The sequence below is a fragment of the Mercurialis annua genome, linkage group LG2, assembly GCF_937616625.2.
Source record: "Mercurialis annua linkage group LG2, ddMerAnnu1.2, whole genome shotgun sequence".
Taxonomy (NCBI): domain Eukaryota; kingdom Viridiplantae; phylum Streptophyta; class Magnoliopsida; order Malpighiales; family Euphorbiaceae; genus Mercurialis; species Mercurialis annua.
The window spans coordinates 4655630-4673103 of NC_065571.1; the positions used below are offsets into that span (position 1 = coordinate 4655630).

Here is a 17474-nt window from a genome sequence, read left to right on the forward strand (position 1 = left end):
TTTATAAACGCGAAAATTTTTTAAGTAAATTTTAGGCTTGCTACGGGTTTTGGAACCAAAATTCCCATTCCCTAGCGCCGGTCGCGACTCGAGAAATCGGGTCGTGACAAAGTTGGTATCAGAGCAGTTGGTCCCGGATACCACTGCTTTAGGAGAGTCTACCTAGGAAACTACTGCAGCATAGGGTTTGTGTCATGTCTTGTTTTGAAATCGTTATTGTTATAAATTCTTAATGTGTTTTAGGTATGAAATATTAATATAGACTAGTGCTAGGTATAACATATTAAATTATGCATATTGTGTGTGAATAACGATTTAGAATGTGTATAGTATCTTATCGTGAAATTGTTTATATTGTAGTATGCCTGGATATAGGAGAGCACGAGTTTATGCAATGTCTGATGAGGAGGAAGCGCCTCCTGCTCAACAAGTTAGGCTAGGCAATGGTGGGCCACCTGAAGTCCATCAAAATGGGTTTTTAGCTGATGGCGAAGGATCGCCAGAAATCCATCAGAATGGGGTTATGAATAATGGAAATGGAAGAGTTGAAGCTCGGGTTAGATCAGTAACACCCGAAGAGTTACCTGTAGAGGAGGAGGAAGAGCCTAGTGAGGAAAGTGAACAAGAAGAGGATCCATCGGAAGATCCTTCTGAAGACTCTGACGTTGAGGTGTTTAGGAGCGGGCAGTTTTGGTCCGAGACTCATAGGTATCGTGATCATAGAGAAGTAGCGGCTTTGAGGGCCAATCAGGCGGAGGCAAGTTTGAATAGCCTCAGAGCAATGTTGAACACCTATTCTAGGGGTGTGCTCTCTATAGAAACTTACACTAGTGAGTTTCTTCGTATGATGCAAGCGGTTCCGCAAACTGGTAGGGATAATGAGGAAGTGAACCGTCGCTAAGTTAGAGGCTTAGGACCGGACTTTGCTGAGTTGTTTGATTTCACAGATGAACATATGGGATCATTAGCTAGTAGGGCTGCGGAAATAGTAAGTGAGCGTGAGTGGAATGATAATCCTGTCCAGCCTTTTTACTTCCCTCGTGAGAGGCCAGTGTCTCCGGTCCATAGAGATGAAGCTTCCGGATCGGTAGCTAGGGGAGTTAACGCTCCAAGGCGAGCTAGAGGACCTAGGATGAGGGTAGTGCGTCGAGGACGTAGGGCACCTGGTCAAGCCGCACCAGGTATTATTTAAATATGTGCATAACTTATGTTTATGATAAATGTTAATAGATAGGACAAGTAAAATGATGCGTAAATAAAAAAGCGTGAATTGAAAGGAATTTTAATTAAGTAGAACCCTTAAGTATGTTGCCTTAAAGAAGGAAATTCAGTTAGTAGAATTAAACTTAGCATAAAAAATTACTAAAGCTAAGAATCGCATAATTTATTAAATAAAATATGATTAGGATTATAGTACGAATAATAGATAGTAAAGTAAATCGTACAAGAATGGCATAGTGGGATTTATTTTAAAATTAAAACGAAAATAATGAGATAAATTATAGCTTTATGTTAAAGAATAACAAACGGCCAATAATGAAAATCTAATAAGCCATAATTTGACAAATTGAATAATATAATGCTTAGGCGAGGGAGTTAAGCATAACTCATTTAGTTGGTATAAGTAAACAAAAATAGGAACGTCACGGAGTTTTAGTCTGGAGGACTTACAAGTTTGTTGTTATAAAACTATTTTACGATTTTTAGTGGTACAATTGTGCGCAGACCCTGCATGAGGCATGTCATTCAAATCACCATAAAGTCATATTGACATTAGTATATGTATATATATTTTATATATAAAACAATTTTTTTTTAAAAACAATAGATCATGCATCATACATATGCATATTCCAAAGAAAAGTGATTTGAAATTGCAACTCTTTAGTGATGAGAGGTGTCATCACTCTGTGGCGCAATTGTACTAAAAAATTTTCAATATCGATAAAGTGATTTACGATGATTTTGAAGAGAAAAGTTGAAATTGCCGGCAAAGTGAAAGTGTTTGAGCTATTTCAAAATGTGTAAGCTAATTCGGACAAAAGACTCTGTGACGATAATAACTATGATTAGTAAATTCGAAAGAACAAATATTTAGAATCAAATAGGATGGAGCCTCTAAGAATGTACGGAATTTTTTTTTTAGAACTTGACATAAAATAAATTACGAATTGTTAATTATAATAAAATGAAATAGGAAATAAAATCGATGAGAACAAAAGATAGTATGAGCAAAGTGGCTAATCATGAAAGTTATAATGGACGAGGGAAAGTTCAAGAAAGTTTTGGAGCTAAAGGCTGACAATACATAAATAATGTCTGACGCATCAAATGTGTCAAATTTAAATTAAGTCAAAACGAAAAGTGGAAAATAGAAATGAAGTGTAAAGTGTGTATTTAAAGAATATAATAAACAATAGGTAATTTTAAGTGATTTATTTAATAGTTAAAAGTTACTATTAAAGTTACTATTAAGAAGGGAGTTATTAAATTTAAGAAAAGAAAAAGGAAAATTTAAATAAGAGACTAAGACAGCTTCTTTGGAAGCAATTTTGGGCGTGCTCGTCGAGATTTTTCGTAAAACCTATTAATGACACGCCAAGGGGGGTATGTCGTAAAGGATAACGACAAACCCATATCGATTTCAGAAAGCGAGACCTGCCTTAGGCAAGCAGGCAAACATATACCCTTAAGTAAGCCTATAAGTTAAAGGAAACCTAAGTTTAAAACCTACATAGGAAAGCCAATTCTGGATCAATTTCCGATCCCAAGAAGCGTTATTTCGGACTTGGGACCAAAATGAAAGTTGTAGACGGTGTTACATAGAATGAGTTTCAAGTGATAGATTAAAATTTGGATAGATTTTAAATGTTGGTTTTGTGGCCTGAAGTGGGCTAAAAACCTAAAGTTTACAAAATTAAGAAAAAGTGAATTTTAGTTAGTTTGGAAAACTAACTACGTGATGCATGGATTACATAATACAAAATAAGTATAAGTTTTAGAAAATCGTAGAATAAAATATTTTATGAGATTGTGCCTTAAGGGAATGGCGGAAGTAGTGAGCACTACCAAAGGAAAAGTTGATATTAAAATAATTGGATGATAAGCATTATAAGAAAATTCGAGGACGAATTTTTTTTTAGGGGGGAAGAATGTAATGCCCCGCATTTTTGGAGAAATGTTTAATTGGATTAAATATATTATTTAAGCCAAAGGGAGCTAAAATGAGGGAATTTCCGTAAAGGAGGCGGAAAGTGGCGTTTTGACGAGGGATTAATTTTAATAAAGTTGGACTATATATTAGATAAAGTTAGTTGGAATTAAATTTTATCTCGTATTTGGATATCGAGATAAGCATATTGAGATTTAATGGGAAAATTGGAGAAAATTCCCATTAAATGAAATAAATAATTTTAAAATGGATATTTAAATAATATCCGTAAATTTTGTCATTTGGATTATTCAAAGAGAATCCAAAAATATTTGGAATATTATTTTAAAATACGGGTTTAAGCGTGGCTAATAAATTATACGGCTAAACAATAGATTTTGAGGATAAGGCGACAATTAATATTTTGGAATAAAAGAAAAAAAAAATATAGTCCGTATAATTTATAATCGAACAAAGTTTGGAATTAGCCCGAGAAAGTTAGCGACGTGATTAATTAATAAGATTAATTATTATGGATCTTAAATTATAAATAAGTGGAAATAAGAGATTAAGTGATTTGGGTTAAGTTTGAGGATTGGATTAAAAGAGCCCATTTGAAATAGTAAGCCCAATCTCTTTTCTTTGAAGTCTAAAGTCTAGACACATAGCATTTCCAAAAGCTTCAATCTCTCATAACATTCATCTTCAACCTTCTACATTCAAGAACATGGAGAAAATAGGGTTCATGATTTAGTTTCAAACTTAAGGACCCACTTCTAAGAAGGATTAAATTGGTCATCTAGCATCCAATTGAAGCTGAAATTAGAGGTAAGAATCCTTAATCCATGGATGAAAATCAAGATTTTATGTTAAAATTTTATAAGTGTTCAATTGGGTTTCTAGTTGCATGTGTTAAGAATTAACATTAGATGATGAATTACTAAGTTTGAGGCTAGTAAAATTGTGAATTGAGGGCTGGAAATTTTGGGTTTAAGTAATGATATTATGGTTAAACAAGTATTGATAGGGATTAAAAAGTTGGATTAGATTAATCTAATAAAAAATTGAATTGGGATGAGTCTTAATCAATTAGTATTAGAGAACTCATGATTTTCAAAAGCTGGAAATTTTCTAATTATCACAAAATTATGATTTTTGAAAACCGGAAATTGGAGTCGGGTTTTGACGGAGGCATGGTGGCCGGTGAGAGACCGGTCAGGCCGTGGCGGCCTGACCCGTCTGCTCTGTTGAGCAGACCCAAGTCTGCTCAACAAGAGCAGGCGAGGTCTGCTCTAAAAGAGCAGGCCTGTGTCTGCTCTAAAAGAGCAGACCTGGTCTGCTCAAAAAGAGCAGACCGGCTGCTCTTAAGGAGCAGACCAGCTGGTCTGCTCAATGGGCAGACCAGCCGGTCGCTCCGGACCTGCGTGCCGCCGGAAATTTTCCGTAATTGGGGTATTTTCTGAATTTTAAAAAGGTTAATTTAAGCGTTAATGTAGAGTTGAAATTGAAAATTTTAATAAGTTTGATATATAATTTTCAAATGGAAGTTAAATGGATTATATCATAAAATTGTTATTAAATGTAAAACTTTAAAAGGATGAGGTTTGTAATGTCTAAGCAAATTTAATTTAAGTGAGGAGGTTTAAAGAATGATTTTAGAATTTGGGGATTTATGTGGATTATGACATAAATTAAAATCAAGCCTAAGTGCTTGAATGTAGAATTTAAAGTATAAAATAAAGTAAGTTGGGATTTAGCTTAAGTGTTTAATATGTAGGGATTGAAAATGTTTGATTACAAGATTTATTACGTAGTAAGTCGACTTGGTTAAATAGGATATTAAGAAGGCAAGAATAAAAATGGATGGATTTAGAGCCAAGTCAAGCGTAAGCGCTTGAATAGAAAAGCGAAAGTTTGTAAAAGTGAAATAGTTTTATGAGTTAAAATGTTAATTTAGCACTTGTTCGTATTATAGATTCTACGCTTTATCGGATTGGAGAATTAGAGGAATTGGAGTTAAGCAACGGGCTATATTATATTTTACATTTGGAAAATTTGGATTAAGCGATCAAGGTGAGTTCGCGATTTACTCTCGTTATTGTTATTTTATATGAATATGGTTACATGAATTTAATTATTGAACGCTTTAATTCAAGAACCTACATATTTACTTATAAAAATAATTCTAGTATTATTAAGACTTCATTAGTGTAGTTTCAAAAGTATAAGTTATAATTTTTTATTAATAACCTATTTTATCCTATAAACACTTAAAGTACATTATATCGTATAAAAGGGTCGCATACGAATAAAGTTGAAATTTTAATATTTTACGTTCTACTTTGTTATCGAATTATTATGTTCATTGATTTATTTAAGAGTATTATGAGTAAAAACAATTAGTGCCATATTGTAGTTACGCCTTCGAAAAGATGCATATTGTTTTAATTAGTATGGGGCGTATAATAAAGAATGTTTATTTATACAAGAAGTTTATAAACGCTTAATAAAGTACTTGTTACCTTAATAGTTTTATTTAAATATATATTTATTACGTGAAGTTTTATTAGACCCAATAAGTGATCCGTGGGGAAACGAGCTACCTATTGGGCGTCAATAGGCTGTGTGATCACCAGAATTGATACGAGTCTAGGCGTCTATGGTCAATATCTTGAAATGGTTAATTATGAATATCGATCGATTAATGGATTAAGGAGGACAAAAAGAAAATTGAGACACCAGGTAACTCGGTCGAACTATCTCGGGACCTGTGTCTCGTGGGTAACTCGGTCGAATTATCTCGGGACCCACAACTTGGGATTAAGTAGTGGCATGATGTAACTCGGTCGAATTATCTCGGGACTATGCCACGTGGTAGCGGGTAACTCGGTCGAATTATCTCGGGACCCGGCCACTCGGACGATATAATTGAAAAGTGATTATTATCAATTATGTCCAATAAGTCCGTAGCACTTGGGTTTAGGGTTTCGATACGGATCCGATATTGGAAGTCATTAAACTATATTTTTAAGTTTATTATCAAAATATGTTTAATCTATCGTTGTTATTAAAATATGTTTAATTTACGTTTATTACCAAGTTATGTTTATTGTGAGTTTTCGATTGGTTATAAAGAAAAATGTATTTGTTTAGTAATGCGACCTCGGTTTTAATTATAATAGCGATAGTAAATTGTGAACTCACTCAGCTATGTCTGACCCGTTGATTTCTAAATTTTTCAGGCGTTCAGTAGATAGCGATCAGGTCGAGCCTCCACTCCTTGTTTCGGAAGGCTCCTTACTTTTTGCGTGTACAGCTTCTGACTCTCTAGCGCTGCAGTAGTTCAGACGTATACTTTTGTCGAGGTCCTATTAGCGGTTTATTGTATTTTGGTTTAGTAACCGCTCATGTCTATATCCTTTTGTTAGGCCTCGTTTTCTGATTAACAAACAAACATCAGAGGTAGCTTTAGTTTAAAACGCTTAATATATGTATTTTGTAAATGCTTAGAATGATACTTAGCGATATTTATATATATGTGTGTGCGGTTGTACAAGTCTGTTGTGCGACGTGGTTTGAGATTTTACAGGTGTTGGTTAGTTAAAAGTACAACCGTTATACTGCCAAATTTTTGAAAATGAAATACTTAAGTTTTAAAACAATTTATAAACGCGAAAAATTTTTAAGTAAATTTTAGGCTTGCTACGGGTTTTGGAACCAAAATTCCCATTCCCTAGCGCCGGTCGCGACTCGAGAAATCGGGTCGTGACATACATAAAGTTGGTGCCAAAGTAGTGCTAGATGTTTTGTTCAGTTTTCAGTTTTTTTTTGTTTTTTCTTATTTTGCTTTTATAATGTTGGTTTGAATCGCTGCTAGTTGATTGTTTGATGGAACTGGAGAAGAAGAATCCACTCATCTCGTATCTTCTAACATATCAAGTGGCAATTGATTCTTATGTGTTTAGTACGCTTATGAAAAAGATTTTATGCAATTTTGATGGCATTTAAGTTATGAGCTTTTGAAGAAGATAGTTTCAAGTCTTTCAAGACGTATTGCAACCACTGAATTTCACAGTTAATAGATGCTAAGGTACAATACTCATATTCTGATGAGGAACGAGACATTGTTTGTTGCTTCTTAACTTTCAAAAGATTAGTGCTGACCCAAGAAAGACATAAAACTATGTGACAGATTTGCGAGTATAAGGGCAAGAAGCCAATCAAAATATGAGAAGACCTTCAATTGCAAGTTATTTGCAACTGGAAATTGAAGTCCCGATCCAAGAGTATCTTTAAGGTATTGAAATATACGGCGAATGGCATACATGTGTACAGTTGTGGGACAGTCCATAAATGAAAGTTGTACTGCAAATGATAGATTAGACCATGTAGTAGTGAAATATAAAAGTTCGCCAAAAAAACTTTGTATATGATGTAACATCATCTAAAGGTTGGGCTGATGATTTAGTGAGTTTGCAGGAGAAAAACATAGATGTACTGACTAGTTTAGCTCCTGAGAAGTTTTTTTCCTACAGTAATTCCAAGGTAATGATTTTTCGTTGCAAGCCCGGCCCATTTCATTTTTATAAGATTTATATGTAAGTCCGCCTAAAGCCGGTTTGAGCCCATAAAGATATAGTGCTAAGGGCAAGTTTGGATAGGAAATATGAATTCTGATTCGGACTCGGGCCGATTTTGGAGCTATATAAAAAAAATTAAAAAGCTCGGCGGGTCCAGTCCGAGCCCGACCCATATACAGATCTGCATCGGACACATTGAAATTTGAGATCCTTTAAAATTTAGGCCAATTGTCGTAAAAAGGTCAAACCTTTCATAAAAGTTTCACAAAAGTCATGACCTTTCAATTTTGTCAATTTTGCCAAAAACAGATTATTTGGTTTCAATTGTGGCCAACTCTCAATTTGATTTCAATTTGTTATGTGCCGCCTACGTGACATGCACATATATTAAAAGGTCAGGATTTTTGTGAAACCAAATAATCCATTTTTGTCCAAAATCGAGAAAGTTTTGTGAAATGCCAAACTGTACTAAGCTGACATGAGTTGTACAAACAAGCTACAAACATAAAAAAACATGTGATGTTTGACCTTGAAGCTTGATGTTTGACTTTGAAGCTTGCAGCAACAGGTTGAAGCTTGCAGCAGCAGAATGCAGTTAAAAATGTAGTAGAAAAATCAATAATTATGTTAACCAATACAAATATAGGATTTTCTACTTCTTTTTTCTCTTAATTAGTTAGATTCTTGCTTTTAAATTTTAATATGCTAACAATGTTTATTGGTCTATTTTAATTAACCATGGAATGTAGTCTAATTTCTAGACCTACAGAATCAGAAACTTCCTAAATAAAAAAAATCATATTAATACCCTATTTTAAAGATGGCATTATAAACTGCCATCGATCTTGTTCCTTCAGTAGAAAATGAGATCCCATATCATCGTAGTTCGACGTTAATGAGTGGCTAATCTGAAATATTTTATCAGTCTGGATTTAATATTAAGTTTATTTTTATTTTTTTACTAATCCGAACTTCACTTTTCTTTAACCCATAAACTGAATCTTTTTTCAAAAAATTGGCATCAGCCCGAGTTGAAGTTATCCTACTTTTAGGATAGTTCCGTCCTGGATGCAGTGGCGAAGCTACATGCATGATAAGAGGGGCATTTACTCCTTTTATTTTTTCAAAACATACAATTTTTCATATAAAATTAATTTTTATTTGTATTAGTTACTTATAAAATATTATGTATTGACCTCCTTAATTTTGGTGAATTTTAAATTTTATGTATTATTAAGGGTTAATTACATATAAAATCACCACCTTTACACGAAATTGCAAAAATAACACGACCTTTAAAACGTGGCAATTCAGGGCACCACCTTTCATTTCTTTTCAAAAATAACACGGGCACATTTTTAGTGGCATTTTTGTTGACGTGGCGTGACACGTGAGTGTCCAAGTCAGCAAAATTTTATCAAAAAACGTGCCCATGTTGTTTTTTAAAAGAAATGAAAGGTGATGCCCTGAATTGACACGTTTTAAAGGTCGTGTTATTTTTGAAAATTCGTGTAAAGGTGGTGATTTTATATGTAATTAATTCTATTATTAATGAAAGTAGTATATTTTTTTTTAGTTTTGATTTCTAGCTAGGCCGTGCGTGGATGTAACCTACCATTGCAAATTAAATGCATGCATTTAAGTATATGCTTACTGAGCATTATAATTTATGTGGGCAAATCTTGTTACATCATTCCGTAATCTAGTAAACTCTAATATAAGTTTTTTATTTTGCAGTCATGGTTTTGGATCTTATGAATGTTATTTTTCCTTGGTGCTTCACCAAATGATGAGGCTTTATTTTTTTATGATATTCATGCGAATGCCTAGTTAAAGTCAAACAATTGTGACCGAATTATTTTTATGAACAAATTACATTTAAAGTTTTGAGATATATCATAAGTAATAGTTTGATATTTCTTATTTTAAAATCTATTTAATAGTTTTTAAGTTTTAATTTCATTAATTGAGAGACCCTTCCATTAAGTTGAGGGACTAAATCGTTTAACGGAACTAAAATTGAGGGATCAAATCGTTTCAAAATGAGGTAGCAAATTATTTAATAAAATTAAAAGTGAGGAAGCAAACCGTTCACAAAAATAAAGATGGAGTACCAAATTGTTTGAGAGTAAACGTGGAAATTAACAGAGGAGTTTAATAGTTAAAAGAATTGAAACTGGGCGACCATTAAGTAAACTATTGAAATAAAAGATATCAAACTGTTAATTATAATATACCTCAAAATAATTTGCTCTTTTTTTATCTAGTATTTTTGCCTATGGACAAAGGCCAAGCAATTGTATTTGTTAGTTTAATTATAGGTTATTTTTAAATAAAATTTTAACTTTTTATTTTTCAGAGATTTATAACATTTAAAAATTGGCCTTTTACAAATATAGCTCAATATTATTTCTCGATGTTGTTTTATTTGTTGAAAATCGTCAAAAACAACATCGTTTGGTGAAGAAAAGATACTTTTATATCAAATGCTAAATCAAATAAAAAGTGAAGTTATGAGGTGTCAATTTTCAAAACATTGTGTTTAAATTTTTAAATAGGTGAAAGATTAGACTTTTTTTATAATATTATTAAAAAAAAAATCAAATCTATTGATTTAATTTACAGATATAAAATTTATAGTTTTTTTTTCAATATAGTATTCATCAACGAGGTTCTTTTTCTCTGATTGAGGTCACATTCAGACATTTAGCATGCGCATCTTAAGTTCAAGCCCTTTTGATCAATGAGTGCCATTAAGAAACACAAATTATTTTTACATCTATCACATTTATCATAATTTTTAGTCATTTTATTCATTTTTTATATTAGTTATCTAAGCTAAAGTACTTGGAGAAAATAAAAAATGAAAACATTAGAAATGGACTATGTACCATGAATCTGTAGGCATCAAAGATTGCCTAACAGATTAGTCAAAATGGTATTTCATGCCTCAATTTGGTCTTTTTAATGTTCTTGATGTTTCTATTAATTTTGTTTGTTATTGGTAAATGAATAGGGAACTAGTAAAGATAGATGACACAGGATTAGAGGTTTAATTATAATTGAATAAAAATCAAAAAACTTAAGTTAATTAAATTATTAAATTATTTTGATTTTTGACATAAATAATTCAGTGAATTTTTTTTTATCATAAACCATCAGTTGACTTGAAAATTTGAAATATATCTGTGGCGAAAAATATCCAAGTATATTTGTAAAATCAGTTAAATAACTTATTTAATATAAATAAAGAACAATTTAGTGTTCAATTTATCTTCAGTTTATATTAATTCATATATAATTAATATATTAAAAATTAACTTATAGTATTTTTCAATATGAAATGAAAAACATTTGTCAAATTATGTTTTCAAGTTTGGTATGAGAGATTAATAAAAAAATAAAAGATAATTTTAGACATAACAAAGTTAATTATATATTTTTAAAAAAAAATATTTAAAACTAATATGATGTGTCCTAGTAAACCAGGTCAATTAATTAATCAACTGATTTTATTAATAAATTTATAATTTTTTATTAAAAATAAATCTAGTTTATATTAATTATTATTTAGTACAGTTAGCAAAAATTAATTGCTATTAATATTTGGTTCCAATCTCATGCAACTATATATTAAGGGGTTGGAACCGATAGTTGTTTCAAATGGTAAGTGGCTTAATATCGCTTAAATAGGGTCTCAAGTTTGAGTTTTATAAATGTAGAAAAATTTCGTTGGCAGACTCACCTATCATATCGGCTACGCGACGCGGATTGAATCCGGATTAGTTAGGGTAAAGCGCCGGAAACCGGATGGACAACTAAACAAAAATTTAAGGGGTTTGGCCGCTAGGCCAATGCACAAGAAATTTATATCAAACATAAATTTAGGATTAGTGTGATAATAGATTTTAAAATATGACTAATAATGAGTATGGACCACTATATTGCATAATAACCAAGGTACTCCCACTATCTGAAGTCTGAACACGTGAGGAAAAATAAATGCAGACAAGTATACAAAATTTTGACCTATAGTTTTATGGTCGTGACTAAAAGAACCCAGGCATAGTTGTTTATTTTGATTTTGTCTTTCAATTTTTTTTTCTCTCTATATTTCCACAATTTAATTTATTTTCTAGATCAAGTAAATTTAATGCGACCATTATTGTCCCCTTAAAAGAGATAATGAGAGCCATGAAAATGGAAAATTAGAAAAAAAATTAATCCTCAAGTACTACTTCAACTAATTTTTTGCATTATTGAAATTTTTTTGAATTTCGATCTTGATTTATATTGTATATTTCAAAATTGTTTTTCAATGCTAATTAAAAATCAATTTAGCAAGCTATTACCCGAATTGTATTAGTATTTTCAAAATTCTAATGGAATTGACAAATGTATAAATAAAAATTATCAAATCAGTCCATTAATTTAATAAAATTTGTGTCAACTATATTCAAATAAAAAAATAAAAAACTTATTCGGTAATTTTAAAGGTTTAATGGTGCTAAAAAACTCCTAAGTTTTCAAAGTGTGCAAATCAATCGCAATTGAAAATTTTGTTGCAATTCTATTCAATTTTTTTAATCATTTTAATATGTCAATCATTCACCTATATATAAAATTTATTTGTCTTATTTTTCCTTTTTCAACATGTTTAGCTTAAATGTGACTTTTTTGTTTTTACTTAAACTATCGAAGGTCAAATGATTCAGAATTAAATTTTGACATTGATTTTGATTTTTCTTGGATTAAAAATTAAATTTTGGAAATCTGAAAAAAATGAGTTTTGCTAAGTAATGAGTTAGCATAAAATTGAAAAAAAAAATAAAACAATTAAATTGATTGAGATAATTTGGATTAAATTGCAACAAAATTATCAAATTGGAATAGATTTGTAAATTTTAGAAGTTTTTTTTGAATAAATTTATAATTAGTCAAAAGATTTATCTTTTTGGCTCCATTAAATTAAAATCGAAATAACTTTTAGGTCTCCCAGCTTATTTTCTTAATAAATTATTGCATAATTAGAGTAAAACTCGTAAAAATTTAAAAATAATATATCACATTTGATCGGATTTTAATACATTTTCTTGTTACGATAGTTTCTTTTCCTAAATGTGAACTAAATTATCATAAAAAGTAATTTAGGATATTGAACTCAAACTGTATCTATATTTATCGATTACATTTTTCATCCTTTTTATCTATTGTATATGTATATATAAAATTGACTTATAGTGTATTAGTGTAAGAAAAAGGGCCAAACTATTATAAATTATTATGAGAAAATAACAAGAAAGCAAGAAAAAAGGCTTCACTTTTCACACAATACAACTTTATTAAATTTGTTTACTTTGTTATCAAATATGGGTATTTTATTTCATCCACCACGACCTTTTCCTATTAACATCACGTGTCCTATAAATAAACCCTAATTTAATTTTTTTTTTTTAAAAAAAAAATTCTCCCCTTTTCAGCAGGCCTGACGCGCGTCAGGCCTGCTGAGCGTGAAACAGGTGCACCTACACCTGTCATCACAATTGTTTGGGAACAGGTGCATGGTGCACCTGTTACCCATATAGTATATAAAAGGGGACCTTTTTTCCCAAAGGTCCCCATATATTGTTTATTAAATATATAATATATATTTATATAAATATTTATTTAAATGTTAAATATTTATATTAAATATTTAAAAAAAATCATTAATTTATTTTTATATTTTATAAATATAACATATTAAAATAGTTTATTTTATATAAAATTTTAAAAATATTAATTTTAAGTTCGAGATATTTGAATAGACTATTATCAAATTAATTTTATAATTTTTTTACTTCTGTTACATATTTTAAATATATATATTCCGATACATATTTGTTGTTTGGTGCATATTTATAATATTTAGAGTTGGTAAATTTTAGTTAATAATTAATATTTTTGTTGAAAATAATTATTACTTTGCTAGTGAATATGAGAATGATGATGTTACTTTTTTTTATTCTTATTATTTTACAACTATTGGAAAAGTAACCCTTAATTTGCTAGTGAATATTTTTGATACATATTTGGATACATATTCGATACATATTTGATACATCTCTGATATATAATTTAGATCGTTTAGACATTTTTTTATTTTTTTATCGATTTTATTAAATCAACCGACTAATCAGATCCGTTTGTTATTATATTTTAAAAAATGGATACATCTCCGATACATATTTTATTTAATTCTAATCGACTATATTTAATTGTAACTCGAATATATTTTTAATACATCTCTGATACACAATTTATACATTATAGATACATATTTGATACATTAATTGAATTAACTGACTAATTTAATTGGTTCGTTTTTTAATTTAAAAAAGCTTATAATTAATATTATTATATTTATTGTTTTATATATATTTGATCAGTTTGTTTTCATTATTTAACTGAAAGTCCCAAGGTGGAAGAAATGAGAAAGACGAGTATAAGTGCAAAATATTCGATAAATATTTGATACATCTCCGATATATATTTAATGCATCTTGGATACATACGTGATACATTTTCGATACATAATTTATACGTGGTATTTATAAAAAAATATTAAACATGATAGATATATTTTTTAAATGTACTTAATAGATACATCACTGATACATAATTTATACACGATAGATATATTTTTAAATATATTTAAATATATACATGATAGATACATTTTTACTAAATTTATTCACGATATATATATTTAAATAGATACATGATATATACAGTTTTATTACACTTATTTTTTACACTTATTTGATACATTTTGCGACGTATCAAATTTTTTATTACATGTATTATATATTTATTTTAATATATGTTTGATACATATTCGATACATAATTAATACATGAGAAATATATTATTCATGCATTAGACCCGTGTTCGGTATGTATGAACAATATATTCGATAATAATTAATAAAATTATTTTTAGTACATATTTGATAAATCTTCGATACATAATTTATACATGAAAAATATATTATTCATGCATCGGACCCGTGTCCGATATATATCAATATTATATTTGTTTGATACATCATTGATACACAATTATTTATTGTTAGTTAATTAAACTAATTTTTTACTTTTTGTAAATATTATTTTGAATAGTTTTGTGGATTATTTTTATATTTGTAAATGTACAGAAATAATAAAATACTATAAATAATCAGTATATATTTTTAAAAAATAAATAGATTACTATCAATTTTTTTTTTGAAATGATGTCTCAGAGATGTATCAGAGATGTATCATATGATATTACAAAACTGTGTCTATAATTTGTTAATGCTTGCTTGCTATAGGTGCTGACGCGCTGACGCGCTCTGACGTGCTGACGCGTTATGACGCGCGCTGACGCGCTCTGACACGAAAATCACATGTGCTAGTTGTTGTGTTTCCTTTTTATTAAAATGGTATTATGCTTGCCATGTGTCACCTATTTAATGGAATGGTGTTTGTTGTAAACTTTTTTGCTTTTGTGGTAGGAATGATAAATAAGGGAGTTAGGTGACAATGTGTGAAATGTTGAGCTATTTTTGTGGTATTTTTGTGATCTTTTCAATTATTATTCATGATATATTTATCAATTTTATTATAAATATTTAAATTTATTTTTCTTTTTAAAAATAAACTTAATAATCAAAATTTGATAATTCAATTTTTAAGCAACCGGTAAACTAATTAAAGAGAATAAAGGGTCAATATCTTGATTATCATAATGGACACAGTAAAACTAACAAGGGATCTCAAGTGAAAATTTACTTGTGTTTCCTTTACACACATATATAGTGATTAAAAAGCAGGATCAGCAGGTTGAACAGAAAACCAACAAACTGTTCGGTCTAATTAATGTTAAAATTTAGAAATTTAGTCCTACCGAATTAGATCGGATTAAATCGCCAATTGAATCGGTAATTGATTCAGTTGAATCGGCGATTTAAAAGATCATAGAACACGTCTAGAATTTATTTAATCAGTTGAACTGGATGAATCGAGAACCGATGGTTGAACTGGTCCAGACACTGATTTTATTTTTAAAACCGATTTTATTGTATTGTTCTTATTGGGTTGCTTGACGACTGTTAAACTATATTATAAATGTTGATATATTAGATACAATTAGTCTATTAATTAGTAGTTAAATTATAAGCACACAACATATCTTCAAATTGTCTCGTAATACCAACCAATTATTTTGAGTAAACTACAAATTAACTTATATTTATAATTATTAATTTTAATCATAAGTCATATCAGTTAGAAAAATTAAATAATATAAAGAAAATAGAATCATTTTTTATTTAGCTAATTAAATGATTAATCTTTACAAATTTCTCAAAATTAAAACCTTTCTTTAAACTCTGATAATTTTGGAATATGCGATTTCAATATAAAATATATAATTATAAATTTCAGACATTATTAATTATATATGTACAAATTAATTCCCTCAAATTTAGTAAAGTGACATAAACATATTTTTTAAATATAAAAATATCAAATTAAAATATTTCATTCTAGTTTTAAAAAAAAGTACTCATAAATTTCTAAGTTAATTGGCATAATTGTCTTCATCTCATAAAAAAAATTAGAGAAATTTAAATTTACTTCAAATGAGTTTCCTAGAAGCTACATTCTTCTAATATGAAAGAAAATATTAAAAATCAAAGATGCCCTGATGTAACTGTCTGAAAATTAATAATATCCATTTTTTCCTTTTGAGGATTTTCCAAGATTGAACAGTTTTTATCTTCCAAATTTGGTGACTTTGAAATATATTTTCTTGAGCTTCAAGGGGGCATGTATTTAGACCTTGTTAAGCACCATCCTTTTCATTTTTCAAAAAAGTTCTGGCTCATCATAGGCCCCATACGCATATAGGATAATATATATTTGTTTCAATCAGCATCAATATATATTGACACAATATTATTAGACAATATTCATACCAAGGGGAAAAAACAAGCCAAACTATCAAATTCAGAGTGTTTTTTTTTTGTAAATCTATAAACTTAACCTTAATTGATTTTTGTGCCAAATTCTGGTTCAAAATGAATTTTTATTGATAGTATAATGTGAAAGAGGAGAAAACAAACTACGATAACGTTTTGTTAGAATCAGAATTAAATTTTAGAAAAATTATATAATTAATGTTTGAATTTTAACTTGGACAATCACTTGGACATTAACTATTTAATTTATGAATCAAATCTATATATCAAACTCTAGCAAATTGATACACTTAGTTATACATACAATGAGACTCAGTTTATAAGTCTCATATTATGTTTCTTAGCTATATACATATCTGAGCGTTTTTAAAAATTAAAGCTTCACGCTTGTTATCTACAAAGCGCATATAAATTGACAAAACACTTTCATAACTTAAATAAAGTCTTATGTTCAAACCGTATTCATGTACTGTTTAAAATTAAAAATTTGTCTCTCGCACGAGACCTATCCAATTCAAATAAAATGAAAATTAATTTGAATGAAAAAAATAATAATTAACAGAGCCATTTCATAATAAAAGTTCGTTGAGAACATTTCACATAACCTTTTACTGAAAAAAAATATTCATGCTAGTTGAAATGCTACATTGATCGGATTAGAAAGGAGGAGGAAAAATAATTTAAACAATTAATGTGGCAATTAAACCAAGCTGATTTGTCCTGATAAAGGAAGTAAAAA

The 17474-nt window shown here is 29.4% G+C and overlaps 1 protein-coding gene across 2 annotated transcripts; it reads left to right on the forward strand.

Annotated features, from left to right (window-relative positions):
- Positions 1–335: 335 nt before the first annotated feature.
- On the forward strand, positions 336–6707 carry LOC130015156 (uncharacterized). Of its 2 annotated transcripts, none has more exons than XM_056104802.1 (2): positions 336–1181; positions 6394–6707. In XM_056104802.1, exon 1 carries the CDS (start codon positions 362–364, stop codon positions 899–901), a length of 540 nt encoding a protein of 179 aa, XP_055960777.1. In that variant the 5' UTR covers positions 336–361; the 3' UTR covers positions 902–1181; positions 6394–6707. The 2 variants fall into 2 exon arrangements, 1 of the variants encoding a protein (XP_055960777.1); XR_008790175.1 differs by lacking the exon at positions 336–1181 and adding an exon at positions 3838–3979.
- Positions 6708–17474: the final 10767 nt, after the last annotated feature.